The sequence below is a fragment of the Opisthorchis viverrini genome, assembly GCF_000715545.1.
Source record: "Opisthorchis viverrini unplaced genomic scaffold opera_v5_312, whole genome shotgun sequence".
Lineage (NCBI taxonomy): Eukaryota > Metazoa > Platyhelminthes > Trematoda > Opisthorchiida > Opisthorchiidae > Opisthorchis > Opisthorchis viverrini.
In genome coordinates, this window is record NW_008751970.1 from 197,466 (window position 1) to 213,808 (window position 16,343).

At 41.0% G+C, this 16,343-nt stretch overlaps 1 protein-coding gene across 1 annotated transcript in view; it reads left to right on the forward strand.

Moving 5' to 3' along the window:
• Positions 1-3,961: 3,961 nt before the first annotated feature.
• T265_09868 (hypothetical protein) overlaps positions 3,962-16,343 on the forward strand; it is a gene marked incomplete at both ends in the record, with an annotated part of 94,249 nt that continues 81,867 nt past the window's right edge. Inside the window, one exon of the mRNA XM_009176073.1 lies at positions 3,962-4,087. Coding sequence (XP_009174337.1) covers positions 3,984-4,087 — 104 coding nt within the window. The remainder of the gene's footprint in view (positions 4,088-16,343) is intronic.

Below are 16,343 nucleotides of genomic sequence, written 5' to 3' on the forward strand. Positions count from 1 at the left end.
ATATCAGGTCTTGCTGCTATTCATCCCGGAATTTTTCGACTCAAATTCTTTACGCAATTTTTATTTCTGGTTATTTGTGTCTTGTCCTAAAATGAGAGAGCGAGAGTTCAGTGCATAGTAACAAATTATGTGTGTACAATATCATGTGCCACGGAAATTATCCGTTGCAACTTTCCGCCTTTGGACATTCTTTTAAAACGCCACCAGCGGCGCCACATTCTAAAGAAATACATTCACTAAAGGGCGGTGCCCCTTTGAAAGCGGATCCACAGACGGCGGACGGTTCATGTCGTTAGCCACCCCCGTCAACCACGGTGGCCGATCTGTGAAGCGCAGTCTTAGGTGAAGCACTAAATGATCACCCTTGAAATGGAGTTGTGAATGTTCAATGCAAGTCCCTGACATTAAAAAATGTAATATCGGTATCCTCACTGAATGGTGACATCAAACATGGTGTTTCCTTTTCGGCGGAGCCTTAATACACCCACAAGAATTAATCGAATTCGTGCTCCGTCGTCTGTCGGTCACCATAATAAATGAAGGGTAGAAATTAATTACTGTCGTCATACCCCACTGTACTACGTAGGATGGGAAGACCGCTGAGAAGTTCGCTGATTATTTGCGTTTTAGGCCAACAGGGACCAGTATATATCAGGTTTTCAAAAATATTTCAAGGAGACCGCCAATTAACTAATGCCTGCGGTTTCCTGTTACACCTGTTTAGCTTCTATGACGGACAAGATAATTGGACAGACATAAGATGTCAGAAGATGAAGCTACTGCAGTATGTAGGGTGCTTTTGGCTTTCTGGCTCTATGTAGCAATCATAATGGCTTGAAGGTATCCAGTTTTGGGGTAGTGCGAACGAAGCCTTTTTATTGTCAGTAAAATCGAGGGACGCATGTACATGATAAATTTGTAATATTCCTCAGAAGAAATGATGGTTGTGGTTAGGACATTCACGCAGACAACATTACCCAGGAAGGAGCACGCTGGCGTGGGATTCAGGAGGTAGTACACACGCTGTTGGGTTTCACTTAGCATTCCCCATCACATTCTAACTATTAATCAGACGGTAAATGCATGAAGATTACTGTTCCAAAGAAGGATAGACGAAACGGCGATACGGGAAAATAAAGTTGCCTTTGTCTGTGAGAGGACACACTCGGTAAATTGATGTGACCGGACAGCCACCTCTCCTGAGTAAGAAAAGACTGATCAAGAGGAAAGATTGAGTTTCCTCGAGACGCCTTGATCTTTCTGTCGATAAACGGTGGGTGAGATTTTAAGTCCTGATGGGTGAGATATTGTGAAAGCTTAGTATGACATACGTGTGGCTCTCTGAGAGTCGAGCGGAGGATTTCTTTCTGAGAGACTTGGGTACATCACCTAGGCTTGCGAGATTCCAACAAAGAGAGGATTCTATAGGGCTTCACCTTACATCCATTAGCGACCCAGATAATGGCTTAAGTTTGGTTAGATAGGAGCAACGCGTTTTTTGGAATAGGAGAAGAAACCAGATGTGACGGTTTGCCGCTTGGATCTACTCATTGCTTGATATGATCGGTTTGGCACGACAGATGACAGCAGAGGCATGCACACAACCAAGGTATTGACAAAAGAGCATGGGGACTAGGTACGTAAGGGTTGAAGAGATCATGAGATGTGCCGCTGAATAATCGCGATCTTGAGCAGTGGCTTTGGATGACCAGCAGGTGCAGATATTAGATATCCTCCATGAGTAGTCGGAAGGTGGCGAACGGGTTGCGCCTTATTTGTGAGACCGTGGAACGAATTAGAATGGCACAGGTAAGCAAGACGGAGGAAAAGGAGCTCCACAAATGTGAGCATCAGAACTTATGCCTGTAAATGAGAGGGTACGAGGTGAAGGACGGAGTTAATAATGGTTTAATGGAGAGGCAAAAGCGAGGTGCTCATTCGTCAGTTGAGTTAAGTGATATTTCAACTGGATGCCGGCGTAGGAAGCAAGGGATTAACTCAGACAGTCATCAGGATGAGTAGCTGGATGGCTGCTTTGAGATTACGTGAGAACAGCCAAAGTTTTTGGGTTCCGTACACGACCCTTTTACAGCCCGAGGATTAGTCCTCTGCAGCTGTTACTGAGCGAGAAACAGCGGGGTTTAACTTTATGACTTATTCCGGATTGTGCGACGGAAATTGCCAGGGGATCCCTTCAAGCAGGGATGTACCCGGTTTATAGGTTGACTGTGCACGAACACCAAGAGTTTAGAGGTCGAAACAGTCTTACCGATTGGGGCTGGACGCACGATGAGCTTCTGGAAAATGTTGTTGGGATCGGAGCAACCTGGGCGTTTTGATTGGCATCGAACGGAGAAGCACGGGAGGATCAAAGGAAGTAAAGTTCAGGTATGAAGCTCCGGCAGAGGATGTAGGCATCCGGACAATCATTTGTGCAACAGCTTCCTTGGAAGATCATCTCAAGTGTTTCATCTCACGAAGAAATGGAAACCGGGGAGTGTGTAATTCTGCTGTGTGACGCGGCGGGCCGGCTGACAAGGTTGTACCCTGTGGCAGAGGTGGGGGTGATTGACAATATACGGTTACTGAATTGGGCTTTTCTGAATAGTGAGAGGTGTGATTGTACTTCCGTGTCTGTGGAGATGGGTTTGGTCGACGTCTGTCTTACCTTTTCTACAGTGACGCACTCGACGCAGGTGGTCTCCGGGATCTATAGGAACGTTCCATCGGAAAGGAAAATTACATCCAAGCGGATAGTTAGACAACCGATGTGACCCTAAAAATGGTAGATTGGCAACCAGGACCTCTTTGGAGTGAAAACAGTTCGGGAGAGTTCAGACATGAAAGCGTTGAACATTCGAACATGGCGTCGTTAGTGTCGTATCATATCGATTTTCTTAAGCCTACGATACGGTTGCCCACTCAGACGTGTGCAGCGGCTAAGCACTAGCAACATTACGTGTGCCAAGCTTATTTGAACATAATGTGCTGGGTGCTATACTTCCTTAGTTTGAGATAGCTGAAGGGATTGCTGGTGCCCTGTGAATCAAACCAGGTCAGCCGGGGCCAACTCAGAGACTATGAAGTTTCCTCATTTGTCAGTCAGTGACCAGCGGACTAGCTTTGGAAGGGTAACCTCCTGAAATAAGCATGTGGGTCTTTAGCTTCCCATACACGCACCCATCAACTTGTCTCCAAAAGAGAGAATAAAATACGGCAAATTGTTTTATTATTCCACTTACTCTTATAACGTGAACTTTGGACCTACCCGAATTTTCGGATCTGTTGACCGTGCGAATCTCATGCCACTAGCACCATTAATTGAACCGTTTCCTGAAAAGGGTGATGAGAAGTGTGCAAAAGTAATTATGCCAATAAAATGTAACCTATTTTCATAGTGTATATCGATAGACGATGTGTGCGATGATGGCGTTCCAAAGGTAACTCTCTTGGAATTATAGACGTCCATCTCTAAGGAGGAGGATCAGCACACGGAAATAAGTGTCGAAACATTAGCTCAGACAGCAGAGAAAGCTGGGCGGGAAGATTTCGAGTTGTTGCGTGTCCTTGGCCAGGGTTCTTTTGGAAAAGTAAACATATTTCATCATCTGCTAACAAAATTTTAGGTTTTCCTCGTTAGGAAAAACACAGGAAGAGATAAAGGAACTTTGTATGCTATGAAAGTTTTGAAGAAAGCAGTTTTGAAAGGTAACACCCATAGGTTCCCGTTGGATTACAGCCAGTGAGGGATAGAGTTCGGACAAAAATGGAAAGAGATATTTTGACCCAAATACGGCATCCATTCATTGTCAATCTTCTATATGGTAGGCCGGTGCTATCAACTCTTGTCTTAGCCAGACAAAAGCCTTTCAAACAGAAGGGAAGGTCTACCTTATCCTGGAATTTCTGAGGGGTGGTGATCTTTTCTCTCGCCTGTCTAAAGAAGTAAGTTGCTTTACAGAGAAACCTCACAGGCAAAGTACATGTTTACGGAGGAAGATGTGAAGTTTTACCTGGCCGAACTGGCCCTTGCTTTGGATTATTTACATAGACATGGAATAGTTTATCGTGATCTCAAACCTGAAAAGTGAGTGCAATAATTACAGAAGATATTCCTAATTTGTCAAAACATGTTATTTACCGGCCCATTTTGTGTATGTAGCTGCTGCAGGTACATGACGCATAGATTCTCCGACTTTGAAAATTAGTAGATACCTAGGGAAATGACGAGAAGAACATGTGAACCTTGTTTTGTTTTAGCGGATTATGTTCCCTAGCTTAGCTACAAGCGAAGGCATAACCAATTGGTGATGACGGAATCTTACCTCTCCCTTTGTTTCATCAATGAAGTGGTTTTCACAAGTGCTTTGGCTTCATCTTGATAAGAAACACAGCATTTATTTCAGGCCCGCATGGCACGCAACTGTTTTTAGTTGTGCAGATGCTGAAATTTTCTAGTGGAACTGTTTAGTTAAAGTCCCCCTGTCGTTGTACTGCGCAATAATACCGATTGTGGTTCACAAGGTGCGCTCAATCCACCTAAGTGGCGGTATTCCTATTTGATGTGATACTTACATGTTTGTATGTTTGTTTTGATGCCACTCAAAAGCATTAGCGAAGTGTTCTTGAGCGCCTTCCTCAGTGTCATTAAGAGTAACCGCAACAAGTCCCTTCACTTTCCTTCTCTTTCCCCTCACCAGGAAATTCTTCCCCTTTGATTGCGTGGCGGCTGAGCACCGGTACTTATTACTGGTTTACTTCTATAACTGACGATGTTGGCCTGTGAGAACACTCTAGAGCAAGCAAAATAAGCTGTGAATATCGCTGAAGTTATGCAGCGTGGCCTAAGGGTCATGCGCGCGCAATAGTGCGAACACGCCTTACTAAGTTTTGTTCCTCCCTCTAAGGGAAAGGTAGGCCGGTTTCCCGTAGCCTAGCAGCTGCTTGATGAGCATCAAATGAGCTCTAAATACTAAAAACAAGCTGAGTAAAATCACCGACATTTGCAATGCCATAGCTCTGTCTATTTTTTTCAGTTTTACGTTGATTTGTCGCTAACGTCAAACGTTTCAGAGCGATCATTTTCTGCGTTCTGCATTCCAGTAACATTAACAAAAATGCCCAAAATTTACAGTTCAGTAGAGTACTGCCAGATGCTTCATAGATAGAAAAATTTGGAGTCCCATGAAACCTGCAATAATGCGCTGATTCATGCTCAAGACAACCTTCCCTTTTTCTAAAAGTAACGTGAGATTAAGAGTGCATAAACTGGTGTTTTTAGACAAAATTTTGTATTTCCGTAGACATGAAAGTGTTATTTGCAGCAACAATTCTTCTACCTTTTCCTCTAACACTAAAGTCTGGCTGAGACGTTTCATTTAACAGAACCACAGTGATATGATGATAAAGAAAGCGTTTTAATTTAATTAAGTTATTTCAATTTTTGAGCAAACTGCAGGAGAACAGTTGAAACTTTCAGAACCAGTTTGTTTCAAATGAGCAATTGAAATGGTTGAACTCGAAGTTCTACTGAGCCGAGTTGGGATTTTAAATTTTGTTGCGTGTTGGGCAGTTAAATGTTACCATCTTATTTATAATGATGTCCATCCTAGAAAGATTCGCTAACTTTAGTAACTTGGTGGCTTGATTTCACTCGGGAGAGTACGTTTTATCTCGTGTTGTATGTCATATACTGAAGTTCGTACAAGGTTAGATGGTTCGCCACCGAATGTCATTGACTTTATGTGATAAGTCAGTGTTTAGACTTAAAAATCTTTTCTGTCCTTGAAGCATTAACTATTTATTCTCGTCGCACAAAAAGCCAAAGGACGATACCATCATCTTCCACTGTGTTTTTCTAGTAAGGAAAGAGGGAGTAAACATGACCCATTAAGGTCAGCGTTTTGCCTACTCGGTTTGCAGGTAATCTTACAAATCTTCATAACGCGCTTGTTTTATGTGTGATTTCTAATCTGCAGCAGCTTAGTGCTAAACAAAAAAGCCGATGATTTTACTTATTTCACAACCATTGTCACTGCGTTAAACTTCAACCAACTCTGAAAATACAAATTATGGAGTCCTCATGATTTTGATCCGCATGTTAAATCATGTTGTTTATTTAATGAAATAATACTGCTGAATTCCATAAGACTCGGTATTGAGTGATCCGTGGCTCAACCCACAGGACTGTGGACCTGTCGTGAGGTTACTTTACATAGGCTAAAAATCTAGGATGGTCAAGGTGGTTTGAGTTGGAATTTCCATTTACTTCTGCTACTAAAACAGGTTTTTAATAAAACCCAAACTCGCTAGTATCGACACACAGTCTACTATATACTTATGTATAGGATTAGAGTATGATCGGTTAATTTTATTTTTAATAAAATAAGGAACTCGTTGCCAAATCACTGAATTGGTGGGTGTAATATGACTCTGCGTTTAAAAATAATAAATTAATGGATAATCAGTGAGGACCTACAACAAGCTTAATATGAGTACCAAATTGTCAGAGAACTTTATCAGGAATTTTATAGTTCAATAACTTGAAGTTGCGGTGATATTCATTTCATTCTTGTACTCCTATTCTAAGGCGATTGTTTTGGTGATAGGGATATAAATAATACATATTCTGCAAAATTCACAACAGATATAAAAAGCTTTAAGTGTGACTGAAGAAAAACGCTTGTTTTAAGCGATTGTTAATCAAAGAAACGCATCGCAAGGCACACCCATTTTGTATACTTTTAAAAGTTGACGGTTCTATCATACGGACGTCGGCTGTTCAAACTGACTGTCTATCAGGTGATCAGATTGAACAAACAGTTTTGGTAGAATAGTAGTATTCGGTAGAACACTGCAAATGTTATTTTTAATTCAAAAGTCCCGTGCGTTCAAATGGATTTCATATGTTTTACCTAATTTATACCGACAAGTTCAGTGGGCTTTGTAAACTCACGCTTGTTTTTGAAACACACAAGTATTGCCTTACGGATTCTGTAGAAACCATAGTGTCATGTATTTTTTTACAAAAACAAACTGAGGATTTTTAAACTTGTGAATGATACTAAAGGACGTTTTTGGAAACGTTTGCAACCAAGTAATCACCTACAAACTTATTTTGTCCAGGTGTGTCTTAAGTAGTATCCGCGAGGCTCATAATAGAAATTTTGATTTGACGATAGAGCTAAGAAATAAAAGTTGTTTTGCTAATTAATCCCTACCTCTAGGTCAGTACCATCGTTCACTTGAAGTCTAAGTGATTAAACACGAAACTCAGTTAGTTGGCAAAATATGCCAAAATGTCGGTTTCGGAACAACAAAAGGGTGATTTGGGACCCTCAGTTCGTGTAAATCTGTTGTTGTTAGAGTATTTGCCCACACAAATTATTTTATTGAAAAATTAATCACGCAATCCTGCTGTAACCGATCCCTATTCGGGAGATGTGCGCTTCTGCAGTTGGCATTTTTGCGTATTTTGTATGACCAAGATCACACTTTCGGATTGCACATGATACTGTGTTAACCCGCATCACTGCCAGTTCATATATTTGATGATAACCGTTCATCTGTCCGTAGCCTAACATAACTTGCCATCAAACACTCCTATTGGATGGACAATGATGTAAAACAAGCTAAAATCATATACGTTTGGTATAGGCAGATGCAAAATTCTGTACTAATCAATAAAAGTTGTTCATTATGAAACTAGCAGAAAGTTTCAAGTGAATACATCTTTCTTTTTTAACTCAATGAATTGTACATTCTGGCTATTGCTTTACTCAGTTGCAATTTAGCATCTACCTATCAACACGCCATGAAGTTTTGGAAAAACCAACTTCATAAAATGCAAACAAGCAATCTTTTAAGACATTTTCTATTGGTTTCTCTGTTGAAATGCGCCGTTATGGCATAATAAAGTACTCTAGTTAAATGGGAAGCAGACTGCCTCTTGCAGCTCATAGGATCAAGGCGCGACTGGAAGGTTCGTGGTTCGCGGTCGACCCCAGACATCGCGACTGCTCCTGTGCAGGCTTTGCCAAACTAGCAGTATCTCAGCCCTTGTGCTTTTTTGAATGGTATGGAAGCTAGGGATCAGAAGGCTTTTGCAGCTAAAATATGCAGCAATATTTTTGGCAGTGGTGACTATGTAGCTCCATTCCGTGTCGAAATAGTGAGTTTGGTTACACATGCCATGTCAAAAAGGCAGAGCTAAATATACAGTAAAATAAGTATCCTAGGCCATTTGCGGAGGTAGTGAAGGGTTATTAAACGGGTGATTTAAGATAGGGATACATCCCAGTAAGCGTCAAGTTGGAAAGGCTGAGAGCCGTGTTGTGACATGTTATTTCTTACTAACAACGCCAGTAAGTCTGGTACTGACCAAAAACTGCAATAACTCTATACATTCTTCAACTGATGTCGTAACTTTTTGATGGCTAAGAGAGTTTTGTATCATTTATTTAATGCAAAGATCCATGGCCTCAAGACGATTATTTAGCAATTCGTTTTACCAACTATTTCTCACAGTAAAAAGTAACAGCCTCTTGTGTTCCGTCAGAGTCTACAAACAGATTATCGAAGAAGTTTAAATGCGGTGGTTTGTTAGCTGAAAGCTAAATGAAGAAATAGACTGCTTTCGAAATTTATCCCAAAAGTGGCCAGATCGCCCTCAAAAGATAAAAGCCGGTAGCCAACTTAAGAGTGTTCATGTGGGGATTAAACCCGGGTTGTCGAAATTGTTGTCTACGGTCTTATCTCTTCTATAGCGGCAGGAGATAGCCAATGAGGTACTACTCAGTACATGGGCAAAATGCAACTAAAAAACAAAAATACTTACTCATTCAGGGTCAGACATTCCTGTGTTCTTCACTGAAACCAAACCAGCCGGTGGAACATCAGTTTAGGTTGCACTAGTGTCAACGGTACTCGTCGCAGTCATATTTCAAGCCGTCATAGAATAAATTAGTGAGCAATATGAGCAATAATGAGAAATAATGCAATACATACACGTATTGCAGAATATTCCAGCCTCTTCATGGTGTTTCAAAACGAAACACAACCAAGACGAACGGTGCAGCAAGAGGTCAGGTCATTTCAATGATGCCTTTGAACGTAATGAAAGAACCATGTGAGAATAGACTGGCGGTCCCAGTACAGATAACAGTCAACTAAGCAGACTATCTTCAGTCAATTTCTTCGGTTTGTTTTTAAATTTTGGATATTCACCTCTAGTTTTTCGTGGGTTTACAACAATCCGAATAACTAAATTTTGTCGTTTGCCTGGCAGGTAAAAAAGCCACTGTTGTGTTTGTAAAAATGGGAAGTTTATTCGTCCATGACCATTGATGGCAGGACCCAAAGTTGCTTTCTTAACCATAATTTTGGAATAAGTGGAAGCATTAAAGTAGTAAATGACCGCTTGAATGTTTCTGGCAAGCTATCCAAGTAGCAACTCAGTCTGCATTTACATTTGACTGTCCCGCACACCTAATAACTCCTCATCATTCCAACTCTTGAATACGCCTTTGCCGACTGAACCCTTTAGAACTAACGAGGGGCACGCGAGTCATGAAGAAAATGTCCCTGAGATTTTCTCAGAACATTACTTGACAAAACTAATCTTTGTGTTTCACGGTCAGCGATATCGGACGAAGCTTTGAAGCCTGACAGTCTACTGCCGTTTGATTATACTTCGGGTGAAAGCGTTGCACTGTATTGATGTGAGACTGAGTTTAATTTCTCTGCCTTATGACCGTTGCAGAAGACCACCAAACTACAGAACGCACAACCCTGGAAATATCACTCGTTACTCAAGTACGTCGAAATCTGAAGTACAAAAATTGTGTGTCAGTCTGGCTCAAGACAGGAACCGTGAGCATACGGACATTTGCAATCAGTGTCTAAAAGTCAAGAAATTATCATTGATTAAGCCAAAAAAATTCAACGTTAGTTTACAACCAAGAGATGCTTGAATTGTCATGTGAGATTTAATTTCCTATGTGGATGGTGTGCTGACGAGTAAACTTCAGGCTGCTTGGTCACGTCCGTCTCGTTCATGAGCATCATGGTAGCGAGTTATGCTCAGAGGCTGGGCTAGGCGGTATCCTGCTTGCAACGCCCGAGGTGAAGAATCGAGTAAAAAAGATTAAGGCTAATTAGGCTAATTTGTTTCACCTCGGTCAAACCTTGATTGAAATAAAAAATCCAGAAATGCTAATATGACTGGAAAATAACAGGAAAGACCTCTGTTGTTTAAGCGCCTCTGTTTCACTGGTGCACTGGCAACAAAAAGAGGAGAATCTGGTGCGCACTAATTAGGCGGTGAATGTTTTGACCTGAGCCGAATTTCCCTAGCATGGTGCCGGCATCCGCGCAACCTTATTCCACCCGGAATATTAGTGACAAATAGGTGGAGTTAGAGGAGGGTCACATTCGATGTGCAAAGGAAAGAAGAAAGCCATCCGTAGTAAAAAGCGGAAACAAAGAGGAGGAAGTTTTTCGCATGGGATATATTCAGAGAGATAAGCCCGTAACCCGCATAACCTTAGAGAATAAGAGAAAAAATTCCGATGCACGAATTTCTCCTTTCTTTGAGAGATAACCTGTTTTGAGGAAACGAATCACATGCTGGTGCTGGTTCGAAAGCAGATCAGTACTTTTACGCATAATAAGTGAAACGGTATACTGTTTCACTCATTGTGATGAGTACGACTCGCTCTTTTAGCCCATTAAGGTTTGAATACACAAAACCTTTGAAACCCACACCGTTTACCTATGGGACTGGCCACTTCGAAGCAGCCATTCAAGGTGCGTCAGGAATTTGTCGTATGTTGCGGCAAGACATCTACTTGATGGTTATTGTGTGCGCTACGAGATATAAGAAATGAAATCAGCTATCAGTTGGGATTATTAGCAATGAGGCAACCGTTTTCTAAAGAGTCTTGCTCTGATAACGGAGAATAAAAATACTGTTATCTGCTAGCTATGTTGTCAGCTGCAAGTCGAATTAGTTATGATTTTTTGCAGACTATATATTCGCTGCACACCAATTAATAGGCTTTGTAAGTTATTCCTAAAGTCTTAAACGCATTTATTGACTGTTTGGGATGGATTGGCTGGGACAGAGTTGTTCCAAATTCGAAGATATGCGGGAAAAAATCACAATAGATGTGATAAACAACGGACTGAGTTATCCGATCCCATTCACTATACTTTCCAACATCTGGAACACTGTGAAACTATGTGGAATTGTTTATACAACGGATATGTTATCTCTTTAATTTACCAACGGATATTATTCTAGAACACATGCACCGAAAATTAACTAGAGTTTAAACATTTGATAATACGCTTGGGCACATAGCTGACTATGATAGACGAATATCGGTTTGATTCTCGTAGTAGCTGGTGAGCTATGCAGTTCTTAATATGATTCTGTTTTGTAGATATAGAACAGTCAGGAACAGTTTTGAGGGAAACATCTGTATAACTTGTTGCAACAGTCTACCTAATGCTGTCTATGTAGGTGCAAACTGAACAAACTATCACTGAGATTATTCTTCGCACCACTCTCCTGCCGCGTATTTTCAAGATCAGATTTGACCTTCGGGACCACGTGGCAGTTTCATTGGAGGTCAAATCCGTCATTTACCGGGTTTCGGCACCGGTTTGACTCTTTAGTGTGTTATTGGGGAAACGTGAACAAAAAGGACTAATATAAAGGCAAGAATATGAAGTAGACGGGTGCTTTTCAAACTACTTTTGAGATGTGGTAGAGAAGCAAAACGAATTGTCAGCACAGTCTTTGCAACAAAATGTTCCTGCTTGTTGTAGACGTTTTGGGCTTTAAAGATATCAGAGTTCTAATACAGTGACCGGCTTACAATAGTTGCCCAGCTGCATCATGTTTTGCGCAGTGTGATTCAGATCTCTGACGTCATTTCTAGTTGCGTTACAAAATCCCATGGTCTGATGGCCACATAATGTTCTCTCCTCACAATGAACCGTAATTTTGACATCCTATTGGGGAAGCAGTTATAATATAACCGAATTTCCCGGCAGTATAACTCCAGCATTTTCCGTTTCAAGGAACCTTTATTGAAGGAACACTCAGGAGGGATAAATATGAGTGCCTAGTTCCTTCTGTACGGCAGTGAAGCATCGGTGTCGAACACTGATGTCATGCTGTCGATGTCGCGTAGTTACTTCAGTTATAATTACACAGAGAGCATTGTATGCATAAGGGATGGATACAATTGAGCAGCTTTGACTCATCTATGTCAGTTGACGGTAGTTGAACTACCTAAGCATTATAGAGCAGCAGCTAATATCCATAACCAAACTAAAGATTTGCACCAACATTGCACTGAAAACCAAGATGTACCGATGCCATCTGTTTGATAAGTAACACGTATCTTAGTGGAGATTTGAAATTTTTGGATGGTAAGCTGTTTTCAAGGAGATCATCTGTCAACAGTTACACACAGTGCTGTCATTCCTCCAGGGAAAACCGAGTGCAGCTAAGAAATCGGAGTCTCATCTATGGCAGGTTTTTCTCAATAGGACAGAATAGTGTCTCGTTTGGGTAGACTTTCCAGAGGAACCAAGTGAGGCCATCCCGTTCAACCCGACCACTGCCATGAACGTAAACGTTATTCAGTTATCGAAATACTTTGCCTTTCTGACCTTGATCTGTGCGTTTGAACATTTATTTATTTATTTACCACACAAAAGTGAATCATTTTGGAAAATTCTCATAACAACCATCGACTGATACAGAGTCTGAATAAGTCTAATAGTCCAAACAGTAGTATCTTCTCCCAAAACAAGCAGTCACGGAAGCTCCAGCTAAACAAACTTTGACTCTGACCCATGTGGCACATATGTGGAATTTGTGTTCCACACATCCACTGCATAAAAAGCCGCACGCCTGATTCTCATCCGCTCCCAGTCTCCTTTGTTCTTTACTACGTTCAAAAGTATCCGGGAATTAATATATCTCTTCAAAATTAAACATGCCTACCATTAGAGAAGAGGATATCGGTTGTTCGTTGACTTCGCGATTGCAAACGTTTCGTTACCAACGCAGGTGAAATTATCAGGATATGATTGATTAGTGCGATAGAATGGCAGGTTTGTGGATGTGTGCTCACTAGTAGCATGCATGGACTTATATGTGCATCTTTAAAATATAGTGAAAGTTATCGAGAAATACACTCATTCGCAAATCAATTTGGTTTTCACGAGAGACTCAACTAAATCTCTGGTTTGTGATATTCTACAACTAAATGTGCTGCACACAGGCCGCCTCATGATTTAGTTGGCACGATATTCGAGATATCGCAGCATGTTTTCATAAGCGAAACTACTCACATGGTTGCTGAAGCTCTTCTCTCGTGAAAACCAAATCGATTTACAAATGAGTGTATTTCTTGAAAACAGTCCAATTTGGGTTCAAGTAGAACATAAGGTTGACGGAAACTCGGGGACTACGCCTACTTGGTGAGCCCCAAGAAGGGCGAAACCGGTCGTGGGCTGTCGAAGAGTTTTCAGCAACCTCGTGAGTAGTTTCCTTTATGAAAATAGTGAAAGTTACTTCCCAATCACCTGCTTTTGTGACAGTCCTACTAATTCGACTGTTTGCCTGGATAACCTTAGAGCTGGACTTCGTACCCTTCGACCACTTTTGCCCTAGCCATGCATTTGTTCTTGTCCCCGGGACCTTTGTTTACCGCCATCCAGCGGTTTGTTTAATTGGTGTTCTGGATCCCTACGCGCAGAGGTGCGTATGTTGGATCCTCTTCAATGTGTTGGTTAATTAAATTCTTCGTATAGCAGCATATTTGAAATTTTACTCTGTGTCGTTCACCTTTGCCGGAAGATTCTTCAGGCTATCCCGATTGGAATAACGACCTTCTTATGGAAACCAAAGAACGTACACCATGTTTTTTGATGTCCATCTTGATATCATTGACACATAAAGACCGTTTCGTTTTCTTTTGCTCCATAGATTACGTTACATTTGTTGCAATATGTCTAGTCGCTTTAGTTGTCCGGGTTGATTTTGCTCTCCGGTTTTGAAGTGAAAGTTTCCAAGGTTAAATTTCATTCGCGTCGCTGCCGCTATTAACTTAAATGAATCGGAAATGTAAGATAGCGCTGTTATTCTGTTTGTTTCTTCCTACTGGTGTTGCATGTTAGAGCTGAGTTAGGAAAATTTGTTGCCTTTTATTACTCAATATAAGTGCTTTTATTCTCCATTCATTTCTCTTGTCCCCCTTTAAATCTTGCTTGGTGTTGTACCGGAGGAAATGCCAAAACCTAAGCCCAAAACTTAAAAGAGCTGGAGATCTCAATAATGAGCAGGCGACTGGTTATTCCAACATGTTTAGGCCGGCTAATGGCTAGCGATAGGGCCTCTGATATGCTTTTGGCCAGTCCGTGCGTATTTCATGCTGAGTTTCCAATAGAGATAAACATATTTTCTATGTGTTGAATCTAAATTTCGTATCACGGTTTCCTCAATTAGACCTGATTTTGTTGATTCTCTGGTTGTTTCCCTGTACCCTGGTACAATTTTGTAAAATGAAATTTGAAGTGCAGCTCGAATAACCCAAGCGTCCCTGTCAGTTTTCTGGTTTCATAGTCATTTTTGTCGGGTTGAATATGAATTGGTTCCATTGTGTTTGTTTTTAGAGGTTTGAGACTATAAAGATGGCGGTGGCGTCGAATGCCAACACAAGCTCATCATCCTCTAAATCGACATTTCGTAGATTCTTGAGGAATCGTCCGTAATTAGTGACACCCTGTTTAGGTCTAGTCAGTAAATGGTCTAACCTCTCCAAAGGTCCTTTTCAATGTTTGAGCTTTCGGCAGCCCATATAATCGTATCACTTTCTCAATTCCAAGATCGATTATCTCTTTTTTCGTCTTTCTGGTTTTGATACTATGGCATAAAATTAGCTGACAAAATTTGAATCAGAATCGTACTTGCTTAAACGGGCGTGGTTGTGTAGATTGGCTTCTCCGATTTTACCCGTTTTTTTGGAGAGCAGTATTACAATGCTTTCATTTGTGGGTTTTCTCCTGTTGCGTGACATTTGCGAGATTTTTAAGGGCTATCATCAGTTTGCCACATTTGTTGCCAATGTTTTTATTTGTTTATTTATGGAAGTAAAGCGAGTAATTATTTGAATTTGAAAAAAAACACGGAGATTCTAGCTCTGGAGCTACGAAAAGGCAACAAAGGTTTTGGAAACAGTGTTTCACGGCTGATCCGATCAGCCGACATGTTAAACTCAATTTAATTTAGGCTGCTTTACGAATTAGGGATTACAAACTCTATCGGATAATATATACTAAACTCAGTATCAGACAAACTAGCAAAAATAGCAAGTAAATTGGGCGGCGAATGTCAGGGAGCACAAATCCGTACGGGTAAGTTCGGAGATAATCTAGACATCGATAAATCAAAACAGAAATAGACATTCCAACCAGACATAGTCTCAATCCGACCTGTCGCAAATCACGAGTTCCACCATTAAGATATCAATATTTAAGTGTGTACTGCTACTGGATCGCTCTTCACCGACGCACCGCTTTATCACGCAACAAACCAGTAATAATGTCCGTTCAATTTGCGATGCAAAGTTTGCAATGAAATTCTAAACTTGCGTAACTAATTGTGAGAAATGCTAGCATATTTTGGTGGCTTCAGCGCCCGACCATTGTGACGCGACAGATGCATTGAGAAAACTGAAATGGTAATATACACCAAACAGTGTGAAACTAGAGTGCAAACGTGAGTCTCACCGAAAAGTCCGTAGAGGCTTTTGGAAGAACTTTTATCCAGGAATTTAAGGCTTTATTTCAGTTCACGGCCATCATATGTACTCCGGTTTCTGTTAAGCGTTATCTGAACCCGCGGATCCTCACAAAATGTCAATTCGGCACAGTTCGGTGACAATGATCTTGTTTGTTGTATTGAATAGTTTATACTGTTCAGTTGATAAGGTGGCAGTGTCACAACTAAACTTGGTACTCAAAATAAATTGTTACAAATCAGTAGTTGGGCCGTAGATTTTATATAGCCTCTGCGTATTTTGCAGGTGCGCATGAGATTCCGCATAAAATCCCTCGGCCTTGAATCCTGCAGAGAAAAATTGCTCAATGCTAACCATGTACTTTTTCGTGCTACTTTTTATTCAATTCATTTTGTTCCATGCCCATTATCATTTATTTTTGAAGAAAAAGTCGATTCACAACCGATGGCATGTAGGGCTGAGATTATGGCGAGGGAATGTTCATCAGCACCATACTTCTGCTTCTTCTCATTCCAACCTATC